Source organism: Trematomus bernacchii, unplaced genomic scaffold (genome assembly GCF_902827165.1).
Source record: "Trematomus bernacchii unplaced genomic scaffold, fTreBer1.1, whole genome shotgun sequence".
NCBI classification, from domain to species: domain Eukaryota; kingdom Metazoa; phylum Chordata; class Actinopteri; order Perciformes; family Nototheniidae; genus Trematomus; species Trematomus bernacchii.
The window spans coordinates 2962555-2979941 of record NW_022987593.1 but is presented as its reverse complement, the minus strand read 5'-3'; the positions used below and the strand labels follow the sequence as shown (position 1 = coordinate 2979941).

Genomic DNA, 17387 nt, shown 5'->3' with positions numbered 1-17387 from the left:
ATTGTAAAGACCTCACGCTCAAGCAGAATGTTACATTTGCTATTGGAAACTAAGGGATTTTGTCAAAGATGAAGGTTAGTACACTGGAAAGCTGCAGTCAATACACATAAGAGTGTTTTTCTAAAGGTCAGAGTTAATTAAAACCATAGTGTTCTCCTTCTCAATGTTAAAGTCAGTGTATACTTTAGAGTTAAGAGAAAATGAATCCTCCTGTGTGGGAGGAAGGTAACAGTGGAAAATGTTAAATTTGACTGGGTCATACTGAGATTTAATGTTGGGATCCTTCCTTTTGCTTGTATTACAATGACATCCAATTAGCAGTCATAAACAGACATTTTTATTTCCAAATCTAATTATTGTGATAAACTGATTATGACAGCCAAGGCCAATTCTAACAAACACCAGGACATCTGCTGTTTGGATAGCTGCGGCACATATTAAGGCCTAAAGGCTGTTAAAGCAGCCATGGAGCCATGATAGAGAACATCAATCTAAGGCCCCGGCTCCACGAGGACGAAAACGGGTTGAATCCGCATATTTCTCATGCGTATAGCCCTCTAAGCTCCACGACGCCGTAAGGGAAACGTAGAAACAGACCCCGCAAACGACAACGGGTCCAAAGGTGGATAGATCTGGGAACGGAGCGCTCTGGGGGGTCCAACGGGGCCGTGGAGTCGCCTATACGGTCATTCGTTTTCATAGCCCCGCCTCTCCCTGCCTCTCCCCCGCGGGGTTGCTATCGTGCTCCAGTCGCTACTGACCATGCTACAGTTCTTTGTGCAACATCTACAGGAGCTCCTCCTTGAATTCAGATTATTTATCTTTATCTCGATATGGACATAAACGCGAGTGAAGTCTAATCTGACAGGACGGAGACACGCAGCTCCTGCCGCTGTGATGCAGCGGGAGCAAAACACACACTTCAAGTCAGATCATCACCCTTAGCTATTTTAATTACCTCTCAAACTACCTAAACTAGTTATAAATATGTTCATTTTTACTGTCGGGTCACTCATTACAGGATCAGCTGCTGCATGAGACAGACACTGACGCTGTCAGAAGAGAGGAAAAAGAGACAGGCTCTGTGTATTTGATGATTATATATCATTATATCGTCGTTATTCATTTGTTTTAAAGCTCAATAAATAACAATGAAGACCTTTGACCGGCACTTTTATAATTTTGTCCGGAAGATTTAAACTTTAACACACGCTGACCGGCGAAAAACTCTGCCCGGTTCTGTCGGCCCCCACCGCGGAGAATACACAGAAGTGCAGCCATGACAACCATTCTTCTTCGCTGCTTTTGTGGAGGAAGTTGCTGCTTTTGTGGAGGAAGTTACAGCGCCACGTACAGGTTCGGCATATGTACTGCAGCTTTTCCAGCGTTTGGATGTAAACGGAGCCGTCTCGTGGAGCTTGACACAATCCGGTGTATATTGCGTGGGGACGGAAGCTTTTTGCGGTTGCATTTGCGTTACTCCGATGCGTTTTGCCGTATTTGTCCTCGTGGAGCCGGGGCCTAAGTGACAGAGGACTATTTCTACCCCTGTTAACTTAGAGAGATATGGGGGCAAAAAGAGACATTTTGGGCAGAGGAAGCACCATATGTACTTAATGTGCTTTCTTTTCTTGGTTACGTATTCTTCTTTCTGTGTCTCTGTATGCACCACTTATACCAAAACAAATTCCTCGTATGTGTAAACCTACTTGGTAAATAAAACCGAGTCTGATTCTGATTACATTAACTTGTTTATTTATCACTATTTTCATAACCAAACGATTATGAGTCTACACAGAGCAGGGTGCGAAGCGTAGTTAAATGTGTAGTATTTAAAGGTTACATAAGACAAAGTAGCTTTCAAACGTCCAAAGTTTTGCTCACATTTTAACAGCACTCTAAGTTTTACTTTCTTAACCTATTTTTAATGAACTACCGGACATCCACAGGCATCTCGGCTTCCAGCCTTTTTTATATTTCATATTCATCAATCCTTTTCAAATCCATATTCTACAATACCATCCATCGCCCTCTCCTTTCTACTCATATTCCATCCCTCTGGCAGTGGCACATTCTTGGCATTTCATCATATTTCCAATCAAAATCATAATTTTTCACCTGCTCTCTCTTTCATTTTAGTGGTTACCAGCAGGAAGTAGCCATGTCCATTTTTTGCAGCTCCCGTGCCAATTTAACAGTACAGTACTGTAGTAATTCTTTATTTTAGAGAATACAACTTTGTGAACTATCTATGAAAGGATACATAAACTGTTACACGGCTATTACAGAAGGAGAATGCAGACTGCAGCAATGGATGAACACCTATCATTACCTCCTCTATAATTTTAATCGTACCATAATTCAAATTGAGATCCCACAAGAAGCTCCCGAAAAAAGCTTTTATGCACAGCCACTTGAGCGGAAAACAGTGATGCCTATGCCTTGGATCTTTAAATCAAAATGCATTTTTGCATAAATTAGATGCAAAAGGTTAGATTTTAGCTGATCTTAACCCTACATTATACTATAAGGCATTTATAGACCAGTTTGATCTTGTCCATACTCATACTAAGGTGATATTATCTGATACTGTAGGCTGTGTGTTAATACTTTTCAGTTTAATGGACCACCTTCCCCTGCATCTTTAAACTACCAATGTCTTTCAATAGTGCCTGTAACACTCTTAATACTATGCAAAGCTCTTTATCTCTTTGTTTTTCTCAGATTTATTTTTGTATTTGCAAGGTTATTCACACTACCTGATCACAGTCAAACGAACAAACACAAACATTCTCTATCATCAAACACGTTCGTCTTCTCCTCTCATTTCTTACCTTCTTCTGGTCCCTCCATCGTTGCTCCAGCTTGGCGTCCAGGCGGTTGGCGGCAGCCGCCCACTGCTGTGCAAGCCGGCGTATCCTCCGCTTCATGAAGCTGAGCGACTCCTTTCCTGCCCCGACCTGATCCAGCAGCACAGAGAGGTCTGTGCGGAAGGCAGCCTGGGAGGATAATGGATTAGAAATTAAATGCGAGATATAAAGAAAAGTGTTCATGAGAAAGTATGAAAAAATAGAAGAGAGTCTGAGAAAAAATCGGAGAAAACATGTTAAAGTAGCGTGGGTCATCTGTAGATTTAAGAACAACAGCTGCATAACCTGTATATGTTAATCTTGATTAAATATGTAATTCTGTATTCATTGCAAGTGAGGGAAAAGCTCTCAGTTAGAATTGTTTACAGAAAAATACTTTTACAATTTGATACAATATTTCCTCTGTCAACGCTAATACTTTTTTCTTTCTTCAAGAAAAACTGTGTCCTAAGAGAACCCTGTTCATTTTTCAATTTGTTTTACTATTTTAAGGCTGGCTTTAGTTTCCCCTGTCAAAGAAAAGTAACAACAGTATGCCTTTTCTAACTAATGCTATAAACCCTCCAGACTTCTCTCCTCTGAGAACAACCTTGGCTCAGTTTGTGTGCAGGCTACAGGAAGACTGTAATACACAGTTTGGTAATTTGGGTCACAGGGTAAAATGATAGTATCAGTCTTCATGCATAGTGGCATTCTGCTTTACTTCACTAAAAGTGTACTGCTGCCACAAATAAAGTGTAAAAAGCAAGGTGAAAGCAAACACACAAAGACACTGCACACACATCACTTTAAAAACAACTTTAAACATTTATGTTCCCAAACGGTAAAAGGCTGACCAAGCTGGGAACAATACCAAACACTAAAGCTAGTGTTAAGTCTGCAAGAAAACATTTTACTTTTCAATTTGGTGAACCTGTGAAATCAAAGCCTTTTATCGCCCAGGGGTCACCTTCGCCTGAACGTTTCCACTTTTATTGGTCTTTGAGAAAAAGCTTTCAATATTAACTGTACTCTTAAGATTGGAGAATTGTTTTTGTTTATTTTTAAAAGCCAGCAAGGAGAGTTGCATTTACATCAGAAATGTTGCTGCATTGAAGTTAGACAGCAAGAGAGATAGCTAGATACACTACAGCATACGATTGACATGATTTTGTATCAACTGAGAATCCCTGATGGCGTACTATCTAAAAGGAAGAGATGACCTAATGCCAAATTGGGTCGAGAAGAAGCATGCAATAAAGATGCGGCATTAGTTTGTTCGTGCAAGGAATTAAAGAATTACTGCTCCATGACCTCAAAGTGGATGTTGAGGTGATAATGGGAGGATCAGGCCTGTTTTAATTAGTAGAGAATGAAGAGGGTCAGATGAAGGTTAACTATTATGTAGTGATGGAGGCAGAGACAGCTTTTCTTTTTGTATAAAAGGACTGTTTAAATTATTCTCCCTCTTTTGATTGGAACTGCGGTCATGTGACTGACAACTTAAAGACCACCATTATTCACTCTCTTAATTGTGTGCCTGTGTTGTTATAAACCCTGTCTAAAACTGAACACACAAAGGCAACAATTTTGGACAAATAATAGATGAAATGTATTTTGATGGTATTTAGTGGTAACTGTTATTATAACACGATCATGTCCATTACAAGACTGAAGATTTGAGTTTGAAATGTTCTCAAAACATTAATTATTGAAGCAAGAAATTACCATTTAAGGTCACTGACTACTGAATACATATTTAGTAATGCGCTCACATCGCTGAGAAGCCCGACAATAAAGGGTTTGTAAGCAGAGCAATGCTCTACATGTTGGAAACATGTTTTATTCATGTCATGAGATAAGAATCGTGATTTAACTTCACACTACACAATTGGTTGGTCTACAAAAGTACAACCTGTACTTGTTATCCAGAATGCACTGGAAATAAATCACAGTCAAAGCAGCTTCCACCCAAAATCTACAGTGGCCAAAAGGCATCATTAGTTTCATTGTTCTTAAATATATGGCATCTAAATGAGGAAAATGTGAACAGGATGAAATACAGCAAAGGCTTCTCTAATAATCAGCTTTGGACCTCTTCCCTACCCTCACAGTATTCTACGAATTTCCAACTACTGTGGTATTTCAATCTAACCTTGGTGAACCGAGCAAGCTTGGAAAGTCTGAGCTAGAAGCCGATAACAGGAAATAGAGCAAATATGCAACTGGATTGTGTTTATGTGGAGATAATAAGCAGAAAACTAAATATTTTAACCCTAAGTTTTGAAGTCATGGGGGCTTAACAAGAAAGGTAAGGTATCTGTAAAAGTAATGACTACAAATGGAGAGCCCAATATGCTGTTCATAGAGCAGCAGGTACAAGCTCCCCGTCTTGGCAACATAATAATTAAAGGTCTAAATGCAGTCCGTATTAATTTCTCTGAAAGTTGCTACCACTGAGTATGTTTAAATGATGTAGTAGTTATACCGGAGTAGGCTTTGTGAGTGTAGTTCAGTTACGTTTAAGTTTGAACGCAGGTAGTTGGTTTTGTAGTCTATGTAAGAAGTATTGTTAGTTGTTATTTTTTTAACTGTACACCCCTCAGTTAACAAATAAGGCCACCTTTTGGTTAAAACTGTCATTTTGATTGGACAGATTGGCTATCTTGGTAAATAAATCCTAATTCAGCCCACTTAGAGAACAAATATGGCCACTTTCTAGTTAAAACTGCCATTTTGATTGATTATCTATTTGAAAGAAATGCTAAATCAGTCCACAAAAAAACTGCCATATTTGATCCTAAAAATCCTCAATAACCCCCCCAAAACACTCCCAAAAAAGCCTATCAGCTACTCTAGTATATGCTAATAATGCTACCTAACACAACTTAAGGTCATTGTGCAAATTACCCAACATATTTTTTTTATATATATCTGTTGTAATTTATTGTCTTTTATTGTGCTTGTAGTAATGTGTTTTCATTACATGTACAGCACTTTGGCTCGACCAAAAATCGCTTTTAAATGTGCTATATAAATAAAACCTGATTTGATTTGATTTGATTTGATTTGATTTGATTTGATTTGATTTGATTTGATATGCAGGTTGGGAACCATTTCACTCCTCTCACCTGTCTCTTGGGGGCCTTCGGCTGCACTACATACTGGATGGGGGGGCTGCTCTGGTTCCTCCAGACCAGTGGGGGGCAGAACCACTCCACCTCGCTCAGGTAGACGAGGAAGGAGCAGTCGGAACCGTCCACACCGTAGAAGGCATAGCAAGGGTCCGATGTCCAACGAGCGCGCATCCACTGGATGGTAAACAGATAAACATGAATGAAATGCAATTGACATTCACATACCATCAACACTTTAATTTAACTTCACATATTTGTATAGGGACAGTAATGTGCCATAAACCAATGCCACACACAACAACATTATTGGTGTAAACTAATTTATAATTCCTGAATGGGCCTTAGATGGGCATCGTTTTATAAAGGCATTAAAATATTTATTATAAAACAGTGGTTCTAAAAAGTCAGGGCCATGCATGGATGATTTGCTCAAGGTATGCAAGCAAACTAACTCAGTAAAAAAGGAACCAAACAAAGCAGACCCTTGCAGACCCAGACCCAAATGTAATGCCTCTAATGCTACAATTCTAGACATTTAAAGACACATTTAGACCTTGAATATCAAAAACTAATTTAAGATGTTTTATGAATTTTAAGGATCTGCGAACACCCTGAAAGAACACTTTTTTCTTTATTTAAAGAATATAACTCAATGACCACTTGTCTGATGGTCAGCAATAAAGCTGTCAAACAAAAGGAAATGTTTGAAAAAAAAAAACCTGCTGTAGCATCATATTGAAGATGAAAATCACATATTGACACTTACATCTACTTTCCCAGGACACTCTGGAAAGTGGGGGTCTCTTGGTATTTCACACTGGCTTGACGTCCCATCTCTTACTACTGAAAACACATAGTGAGTAAAATGTCACCTTAAGTTAAAAACATGCTTTGTTTGTTTGTAGGTTGGTCACAGGAAAGACTATTCCAATTCTAACTATGAGGCTGAATGATAAATCCACTTAGGTCTCTCATGAGAAAAAATATTCAGCTTTATTCACAATCACTGCTTTATTAGTCCAGGCTTGGCTAACTAAAGTCGTTGGCTTTAATGTGAATATGTATTCTCCAGTGGAAACAACTTCTCAGCAATTCAACCAGTCCTATATTACCTATCAGCTCATTTAGCAGCATATGGTGCCTGTCAAAGCCTCTTAAAAAAGCAGGTTTTATTTATTTAAGCAAATCATTTTTACAAAGTGAGTGTAGACATGAACTTGTTTGACCCACGGGCTCACACCTCAGAACCGACAGGTAATAGTATATCATTCACATTAACAGCTCTTCTCCAATCGGCCGTGGACTTTTTATGGCGATATTGGCTTCCTCCATCATCATTAACATTGATAATTCCAGCGTATGCCATATGTGCCGCTGATGCACATAAATCCCTGTAGTGTCCCTCTCTGCTCTACTGCAGTGTACACTATTCAGTGGGCCTGACACAGAAGCACAGTCCATCTCCCACTGCTGCCAACCGTCGTAGGGTTACACTAGCAGGTGTGTCTGCTCACTTAGGCTACACTCACTGCATTAATTGCTCCACTGACTTAGTTAACTGCTTCTGATGCGGGGGGGGGGGGGGGAAGGGAACTTAGAGAGAGAGAGAACTGAAATAATGTTGTCTGAGAATAAAAACCAATGCAGCTTCAATCTCTTACAGTTTTTCTATCTTTCAATCCCCCCTCCTTCATTCTGTCTCTCGAGCAACATATTTGCCTTCTCTCTAGGTTCCGTCGGTTTCCATTTGCCTAATGAAAGAGAGACGTTTCTTCACATAAGTCTTCCCTAGGGCTGCTCTCAATCGAATATAAACACACAGACTGAGACACACACTGCTTACAAATATGATTACATGAGCCGCTCTAGCATCAACTGGAGATGTGGTCAACTAACTCGATGAAAAAACATAATACAAATAAAAAGCCTTGTCAGTGCTTGAGGAGAAGGAAATCCTCAAATCTCTCTCTCCTGTCGTTGCCTCTCGCACAAGCCTGACCACGAGATAATAAACCACCGCCGCTGAGCCGTATGATAATAAAGTCTGCCGGCAGTGTTTCAATTCATCTGTGATTAGAGGAAAGAAGCAGTGTTTTCATTTTGGCGTGTGCCACGGTCCCTGCAGATGCAGTGGGGAAAACAAAAGGAGATGTAATGCCCATTTATTTTTAGGTAAAGAGTTGGGCAATTACCCTCCAGAGAAAAAGTGAGAGAGCAATAAAGGAGAAAAAATCATAATAATGTGGGTATACTATGAGTGTTATGTAGGTTTAATTAGATATGTGCAAGAGAACACAACAGCACTGATGAGATATACAGAGATTACCACAATGTCCCTCATGCACAACAGTGCTTCCAAGATGAATCACATTTGTCTCACTTACTCTCCTTAGAATACAATCATTCAGCTATCTATCTATAAACTTGTCCTGGTTTTGACTGATGTTCAGTTAGAGAAATGCTGCAAAGGCATCACTCTTAGATCTTGATGCTTTCAGATTTCGGGTTGATGTTTTTGATTACCTATTTATAACTTTACTGCTGCATTGTTTTTATCTGGAGAGAAATGAAACTGTCACTTGTGTATTATGGCAAGATTTCGGAAGTGATTTGTGTCAGTGGAATATTTAACTAGACGATTTGTATCTCTTCTTTTGTTGTAACAGCAGCAATTCAAGTTGTATTACACTGGAGAAGTTAATTTTGTATTTATTTCTGTAGACCTTAAGGAGCATTTTTGGGTTAAGTATGTGACAAGTGGACTTCAGAGAATGGGAATCGATTCACTCAGCCCTAAATGGTAAAGTCCCGTTTTTCACCCCTAAGCAACAATGCTAGTAAGTTTCCGATCTTTTTTCCTACAACTCCTAACAGCGGAATTGCTAGAACCCAGTTGTGCCAGGTTATTTTGTATCCTCCATTTGTCAGCAAGGTTATAGAAAAACAACTGGTCCAATTTGAATACAACTCAAGGGTTTATCATGGGCCAATCTATTTTGGTGCAGATCTGAATCAACTGGGTTTCTGCTAACTCTGCTCTCAGAGTGCTATTTTTGATCGGTCATTGTCTTTGATATACATACCGTGCACTGAATGCTATATTAGGTGCCTGTTTTATTGTTTTTAAAACAATCATGAGTCACTTTACTAGAATCATCTGTCAATGAAATGTACACGTTTGAGTTGAGTGGATTTGATGAGATGTCTTGGTGTTATATGCACAGAGATCTTGTGATTTAATTGTGCTGGATATTTTTTGTATATGGCTGTGTATTGAGGGCAGATCCACAGCATGCGGAAGTCCCTTAGTATCGCAAAAAGGTCATATAATTATGTCTGATGCACTCATGACATATCTCATTTTTTTTTTACTTTATGCTTTCTATAACATATCTTATGTTTAGCTGAATGAAAGGGTAAAGGAGTTTCACTTCAATCATGATGATGATGATGATGATTGGTACTGTACCTCTTCCTTGCACCATGCTGTTCTGCAGTATCTGCTCTACCCTTGTGGCCATGTTGGAGACATTCTGGGCTATAGCTTGGATCCTCTCCACCAGGCCCGCTGGTTGGAACCTGCACACCCATTTAGCAACACACAAGAGTAAAGAGAAGATGAGATAAAAGCATGTGGAAATGAGAGTCCTTACACTATTAGGACACAGTGACAACCACATTAAAGCAAAGTGCCTTGACCAAAAAAGCACAAATTCCCAAGATTTCCTCACTTAATGTTCTTCTCCCGATGGTATCACCTCTCCCTAGTCATGCGCTAGTCTCCATCCTATTAAGTTATACCCATTTTGAAGTTTACTATCATTGTTGTTTTTACTCTTTTCCTGTCTCAATCACCCCTCTCCCTTTCCTCTATTCTGCTTCCACGCCCTCCCTTTTTACATCTCAACAGATGTAGAAGTGTTAGTGGGAGATGCAAATTGTTAGACACTTGGTTGGAGCGTGAAATAGAAAAAGACCTGCGCTGTTAATACCACTTCCTCTGTGGAGTGAGCAACTTCTAATTGACTTAATAAGATGAGGGGGAAATATGTGTGTGTGTTGGTTTGTTGTGTTCGTATGTGTTTGAATGCATTCGTGTGCTCATTGTCGTTCTGCATATTTTCAAAGCATCAGACTGCATGATTGCACAACGCGCAAGGTCAAGCCTGCGTGAGCACACATGCTCGTACTGCTGTGCCGATTATGTCCATTTAAATGACTTGATTTGAGTGTGTGTGTGAGTGTGTGAATGTGGCTGTTTGTGCCGTGCTGTTTCTCTGTCTGTATTGTCCATTCAGCGCATGGTTTTAACCTTGCAACATAATCAGATATGATGTTCTGAATTATCTATGGTGTGTGTGTGTGTGTGTGTGTGTGTGTGTGTGTGTGTGTGTGTGTGTGTGTAGATGAAGGAATGCAAGGCTGTTTAACTAGCTAAATGCTAATAGTGGCTGGATGAAAACGAACTAAATTAATCATGCTACCAAGGGAATATTGCAAGGACATAAAGTGTGATTACAAATGTACGTTTGCAAGCAGCCATCAAAGTCACAGGCTGTCTCCAAGCTCCATTAACAACTTGTGTCGTGTGCGTTGCTGAGTGTGTTTGGTTTGTGTCCTCCCACTAACTAGGAAGGGATAAACGAGGACATAGTTACACCGTATTGACTTTTGAAAAGTTGGATCATTCAGGATCGTTCTTTCACTACAATTGGGTTGAAAGAATAACTGTATTTTAAATTTGTGTTAGTCAGGATATTTATTGACACAAATCACAATGATCTCAACTGTTCAAATACACCAAAGGAAGAATACCCACAGTGTAAATACACCTTTGAAAAAAACACTTTATGTGATTGCGTCCTTAACATTATCTTAATAAAAGCATGTGATAAAACTCATGGCTTTTCTCTCATCCTTTTATTGCAGTTGAGGCAAATACAGCGTACACTTTAGTGAACATTATTACCTTTGATTGTCTTATAATGAGAGCCTATACTATACGAGGCTAAACAGATATATTAAAACATTAATATTATCACGGAGCATTTCACAGAGGTTCCCAGCTGTAGAGGATTACAGCTACCATGGTGCCTATTTTATTAAAGCTGCAATGTATTTGGCCTGAAGGACAAAACCTGCTTGGTAAGCTGAGTAACCCCCGGTACAGTAAAGCTCTCTTTGGGGGGGGGCTTCACTGTGACTGTGCAAATTGGCCTCTATAAGACTTGACCTTCTTATCTCACCTCCAACTTCTGCTACAATGTGAACTCATCCCGAGAGATGAGAACAGAGGGAAGGAGAAAGGGAGAGTCATAGAGTGTGATGTGAGGGAAGAGAAAAGGGATGAAAGGCTCAGAAGGAGAAGACTAGACAATGACATCCACAGAGAAAGGGAACACTTAGAAATAACGCAGTGTGAGAGTCATGGAAAAAGTGGAATAAAAGCAGGCAGAAAAGAAAAAGGAGGAGATCAACCTCCCACGGCAAACACACCAAGAGTACCAGGGGGACTTTTGTGTTAAGGAGGAATTCATAATAAAATAAAGAGATCCTCTGGTGGAAGCCAACAAAACAGCCTGACTGGAACATTAAATGATGATTATGATCAAAGAATACTAGGGTATACATATTTGATGGCCCACTGTTGAGCGCTACTTGCAATGAAGCTTCTTCTCTTTTGATGAATGTAGACAGTTGGCTGTTTTACAAATGAGGGGAACACATCAGAAACGAGGGAAAGCAAAGAGAAGACAAAACGGGAGGAAAGTAACGGGGGGGGGGGGGGAAGAACTGAGAAAGGAAATCCACTGACGGATGACGAGGAGAAGTAGAAGTCTCTGAAAACATGAAAGTTTGGAGTTTCTAAGAATACAAAAAATGTGTTTTCATGCTCTCCTTAATTCAGTCTCTCTCTCTATCTAATGAGATCATCCTCTTAAGGGAAGCAGACAGTTCTGGCAGCCTCGTTCAACAATATTTGCAGAACAAGATGTGCATGTGACCAAGGGTTGGCATGAGTGTTTGCTTGCCAGTGACTTATTACCCCCCCATGGCGTGGTGTTAAAACATCACACTCCACTGCTTATTTTGAAACATACACAAATGCCACACACTCAATCACTCTGTTTTGTGTACATTGTTTATTTCTCCCAATGATTTATACACAGGGCAACTGAAATCAGGAACGATGAAATAGAAGAATTGAGGCGTTTGCTTTGCTGAATACTTCTAGAAAAGCTGCAGTATGATATTGACTTGAATGCTGTGGAAAAGAAGGTCTCCTGGGATATAGGATGTTATTGATGAAGCTTAGATGGGTACTTAAGGGAGGGAAATAGGTAAAGCCGAAACAGAGCGGTGATCTTCGACCAGCATTCACCGGAGGCAAGACAAACCAATCTCCCCTCTCATCTGCTGCACGCTAAAACATCAACTCTGCATCCTTTCCCCACCTTCGTCCCCTCCCTAGTTTTCTCAGGCTCTCCTCCCTCCCTCCCTCATTATACTCCCTCCGTTTTCTGCTCTAACGAGCGGCTGCCCCGTGGGCGAATCACAGGCTAGGGCCTCAGACATCAAGTCCTATTCGCCGCTACACGGGAGTGTGTCAGCACCAATGAAGCTCACTGGGAAATGAGACTCCCGCCCAGTGTGTGTGTGTGTGTGTGTGTGTGTGTGTGTGTGTGTGTGTGTGTGTGTGTGTGTGTGTGTGTGTGTGTGTGTGTGTGTGTGTGTGTGTGTGTGTGTGTGTGTGTGTGTGTGTGTGTGTGTGTGTGTGTGTGTGTGTGTGTGTGTGTGTGCTCTTTCTTTGAGTGCATGCCCGACTGACCTGGATTTGGGATATGCTTTTATAAAGCTCTTTCTTCCAATTTGCTCTTTTCCCCGCTGGCTAAACTCACACTTTACCACATCACTTATACTTAACTACATTTCTCCCACATCCTCGTACGCTTTGTGTATATGTGCAAGAGAAGGAGAAAGATTAGAGAGTGAAAAGAGGACAGCGAGGAAGAAAGGAAGGGTGAAGAGTAAAGGTGGAGAATGATGAAGAGACAGAATGATAGAGACAGGGAGAGAGGGGAAAAACGAAGAGTGACAGAATGAAAATCATTGGATTGAAGAGAGACTTAGGTCATCCCTGTCAGAGTGTGTGTGTGTGTGTGTGTGTGTGTGTGTGTGTGTGTGTGTGTGTGTGTGTGTGTGTGTGTGTGTGTGTGTGTGTGTGTGTGTGTGTGTGTGTCCATTAATCCTGCAGGCTATGCCCTCAGTCAGGGGTATGTGCCCTGGTTTAACACCAGACTGGTTTTAACAAGTGTAACCTCAAGTGAACTACTACACATTTAAAATCAACACACACTTGTTTAAGATGGTATTGTCCTTCTTCAGCGGTAAGCCATCAAAGGAACATCACCAGGCGGTGAAGTGTGTATGTGTGTTTTTCATACCCACCAGTTTCTTTAGTCAATATCCTTTTCATTCTCCTTCCTCAATCAAAACTGTTACTCTAGCTATTACAACTGCTTCCACTGAAGATCAATTCAGTCCAAACTAAACAACAGTGCACTCAGAAAATACAATTGATTTCTTTTTTGTCCTGAATTTGATTTCATATTATTCTCAGATAATTTCGGCTTTCAAGAAGAACTTGTTTTAGAATTGGACAAAGGAATGTGAACACTATGTATCAAAAGTCTACATGATAAATCTCTGGGCTCGGATGAAGTGTTCTGTTGCTCGCTGAATGATGTTTGGTCTCTGTGGGGACTTTGATGTTTATAACCCATGATGGCTTGCTTCAATTTATACCAACATAATTTTAGACAAGCCGTCAGACGTGAGTCATGTTACACATTCTCAATTCCTGTTTTGAAAGTTTGATTTAAAAGTGGTACCAAAATAGTAGTGAAACGTGTCCTCAGGCTGAACTGAGGCTACACTGTATCTAGGGGTTTCAAGTTATTTTTGGGGGGAAATTACACATTTTATAAGAAAAAAAAGCATTTGTCCATATTGTTTTGAGCTTAAGTCATTAAAAAATCATTTAAAACAAATGTAACTTATGGAATGTTATATTTTCTTAAAATGTAACAGTGTTTTACATTGCAAATGTGGGTGAGGCTGAATGCCAGTTGCTGGGATGAAGCCCATGTCTTTACAGAGGAATGCTTTTTCCGCCTGTGCCACTCCCCCCCCAACTTCATATACAGCAATGCTATTTTGATGATTAACGCTATATTGCACCCCCACAAGACCCACTCTGCCAATAAAAGCAGAGCTATTCACTGGATTTGAGAATGTAATTGTAAGGTCAATGCAAACATTTTCAATTAACATCTTGAATTATTGTGATCATGAAAAGACTTGAACATTTGCAAATCACTAAATATATTTTATTTAAGAATACCATATATTATGGCCCATATGATGCAATTATCATCATTATGTATTAATTTGGTCCTGTCATGTGTCACTAGGTTTTCAACTAAAAAAGATACACTACATTAAATATATTTTAAAAGGCTCAGTAAATCCACTCCCTAAGGGGAAATCTGCTCATTATCCACTTTTAAAGAGTAATAGTCACACATCATTGATTTGTGCTCTTGTGTGTTGACCCTAATTACACTCTGACCATAACCCCTCGATCCTCCCAAACTACTCCCTTCATGGCAATAACTAGATATTGATTTCTGCTACAGTAACACCATACCGTCCTACTTAGAGTCACTGACAATAGACACCTTCAGCAGGACACCTCTCCCCTGTCGTGCCCCTAAGAGTTGAACTGCTTCCCCCACATTAAACAGCCCATTACTAGACATTGATTGCAGTTAACACCAATGCCAGACCATATTAATCGTTCCATCCTTCCGCACTAGTGCCTCTGCGCAGATCTGACCCTGAGTGCTTATCCAGGATCATTAAACAAGGTTCGAAGAAGTGAGGGGATTTCTGTCAGTGTGTATCACATCACTCCCGCAGCACCACGTTTAGTCAGGCTGTTAGGAAATGAAAGGATTCAGGATGGAGAAAACGTTAAAAAGGACAAATTGGATGTTTTGGTACTAAAGGGGGACAACAGTGGAGCCGTTAGATAAAAGCAGTAGCAGCAAGGTCCTTCAAGACTTGTCTGTGTGCAGCAGCGATGTTGAGGTAATAGGCAGCCATTTCAACGAGAGGAAAAAAATGATAGTGAAGATGAGGGTGAAATACAATAAAGCAAGGAGTATAAAGGAGGGGAGATAGACGGTTATAGCAACAGGAGAAAATAAAACGTAATCTGGAGTATGAATGACAAGGAGTGCTACATCTTAAATATGTTAGTATGTCATGTCATGCCAGAGAGAAATCTTACTAAACTCTACCAGCTGGTCTATGTTTATCAAAGTCAAAGTCAAAGTCAAAGTCAGCTTTATTGTCAAGAATTCTACATGTTGTACATCCAGAAATCTCGAAATATCGTTTCCCGCAGTCCTACAGTGTGACATATATACATCAAACAAAAAACAAAAAGGGCCTAGATAAACACACCGAGGTGACCAAAGCACTCATGATACTGTTTCATAAAACAGTTTCATAAAAGCTGAAAAAGCTATACAAGTTTAATAGGCGGACATACAAGTGCTAACACATGAATTAAAGTAGATGTGTAAATTATATATATATATATAATTGTTGGTGGTTTTACAGCAATGGATAAGCACAAACGATATGGTTGCTTTTTTTTAAACAAACAATTAGGGAAGGTGAACAAATATTTACCTTTAATTGTTACTGCACACGCCATAAATCTACTATGAGACATTTGAAGCCTTAAAGACTATGTGAAAGATTGCCCAATCACTTCACTATCACATATTTATTTTACATTTGGAAAAACATCAATGCGTTGTTAACAAATAAAGACCAATTAACTAAATGTGTCATGAGCCTTTTTTTTTACAGTACGGCAACTACCAAAGGTACAAGGTGCTCATGCGGACAGCGTCCCTTCATCCAGGTGACGATCAAATACTTTAATTAGTTTCATTATATTAGGATGTGTTCAAATATAATCTTGCTTTTCTTGAGAAACTATGTGTGTTTTTGTTGAGAATCTCACTATAACAAGCCATATCTTGAGAGTACTGATTCATGTTATAACAATTGTGCTGTTTACCAAGACCTGTTATCACTGGCAGAGAAGTAAACTATAACATGTCAAGTCAGAGTACCTGTTGATAGCCGAGCTGAGCTCATCCAGGCGCCGTGCGTCAGTGCTGGAGGTGTTGTCGAGTTTGGACAGGCTGTCCATCCTCTTCAGAATCACCTCCAGCATGTCACTGATCTTCCTCAGCACACCACGTGACTCTACGCCTCCTAGCACTGGGCGGAGAGACAGACATAGAGAGAGAGATGGCAGATGAATGAAAAGCTGGACGTTGTAGTACATTAAACACTTACACAACAGCACGCACATTAAGCCAAAGCCTGCAGCTCTTCTGGCTCACCACACTGTATTTTAATTTGGATCTGCTGCCGCTTTGGACAAATATGCACTTGACTGCATGCAAAACAAGAGCAAATTCCTGTCTGTTGTGTGCCAAACAATAAAAAAGTCTGTATCTAGATTTGGGAGAAACCTTGTACACTAACTTTCTTTGCATTGATTTCCAGTGTTTGGCTCGATTAACACATGGGCAGTTCCTCTGGGAAGTTGTAGCATGTTTAATATCTATTGAAAAAGCTCAAACTTCTCTTTATTGGGATTTCTAAGTTGTAATACATTTGGTCTATAACCTCAATGATAAATTAGGGCTGCAATAGATATACAGTACCATCCGTAGATCCACCAGTCTCTACCTAAGCAACTTTGGCGCCTTTGTTAAAAAATAAATCCAAACACGTTCCCAAACATTTGTCGCCAAATTCAAATGGTAAATTCCACAAGCGCGGAGCCACAGACGTTTGATCTGTTGCATCTGTTGTGGTTCAGTATGCTAATGCCACCACAATGATTAATAGATAAGACCGTCATTATTTATTTATTCTTGTAATTAAACATACAGTGACTGTGTAAGACTTCAAAGGTTTTTATTTGTAAAAAAATGATTATTAAATTCATTGTTATTAGGGTTAGTTAAGGTAAGTGTTTTTTTTATTTTTTTTATTGTAAACATTTTCTTTCACTACCATTTTTTATCTTGGTTTATGTGAGGGCCTTGGATGTCATATCTGCAACTCCATTACCAGCATGTAAGTGATAGACAGTCCCTTAAAAAAGACAATTTTGTGTCAGAAAAAGGACAAACCCTACCATAAAACCACTTAAACTTATGATCAGCTCCTCTTTACCCGAGCCAGTGAATAATTCCTCATCCTTGAGTCTAAAAGCCAGCAGTTTAATTATCTCTTTAACCTG

The 17387-nt window shown here is 39.8% G+C and overlaps 1 protein-coding gene across 2 annotated transcripts in view; it reads right to left on the bottom strand.

Annotated features, from left to right (window-relative positions):
- LOC117481586 (alpha-1,6-mannosylglycoprotein 6-beta-N-acetylglucosaminyltransferase B-like) overlaps positions 1 to 17387 on the bottom strand; it is a 101326-nt gene that overhangs the window by 44424 nt on the left and 39515 nt on the right. For both annotated transcript variants that reach the window (XM_034129321.1, XM_034129322.1), the window contains exons 3-7: positions 16201 to 16351; positions 9456 to 9565; positions 6753 to 6829; positions 5981 to 6160; positions 2835 to 2999 (exon numbers count right to left, since the gene is read on the bottom strand). In XM_034129321.1, coding sequence (XP_033985212.1) covers positions 2835 to 2999; positions 5981 to 6160; positions 6753 to 6829; positions 9456 to 9565; positions 16201 to 16351 — 683 coding nt within the window. The remainder of the gene's footprint in view (positions 1 to 2834; positions 3000 to 5980; positions 6161 to 6752; positions 6830 to 9455; positions 9566 to 16200; positions 16352 to 17387) is intronic.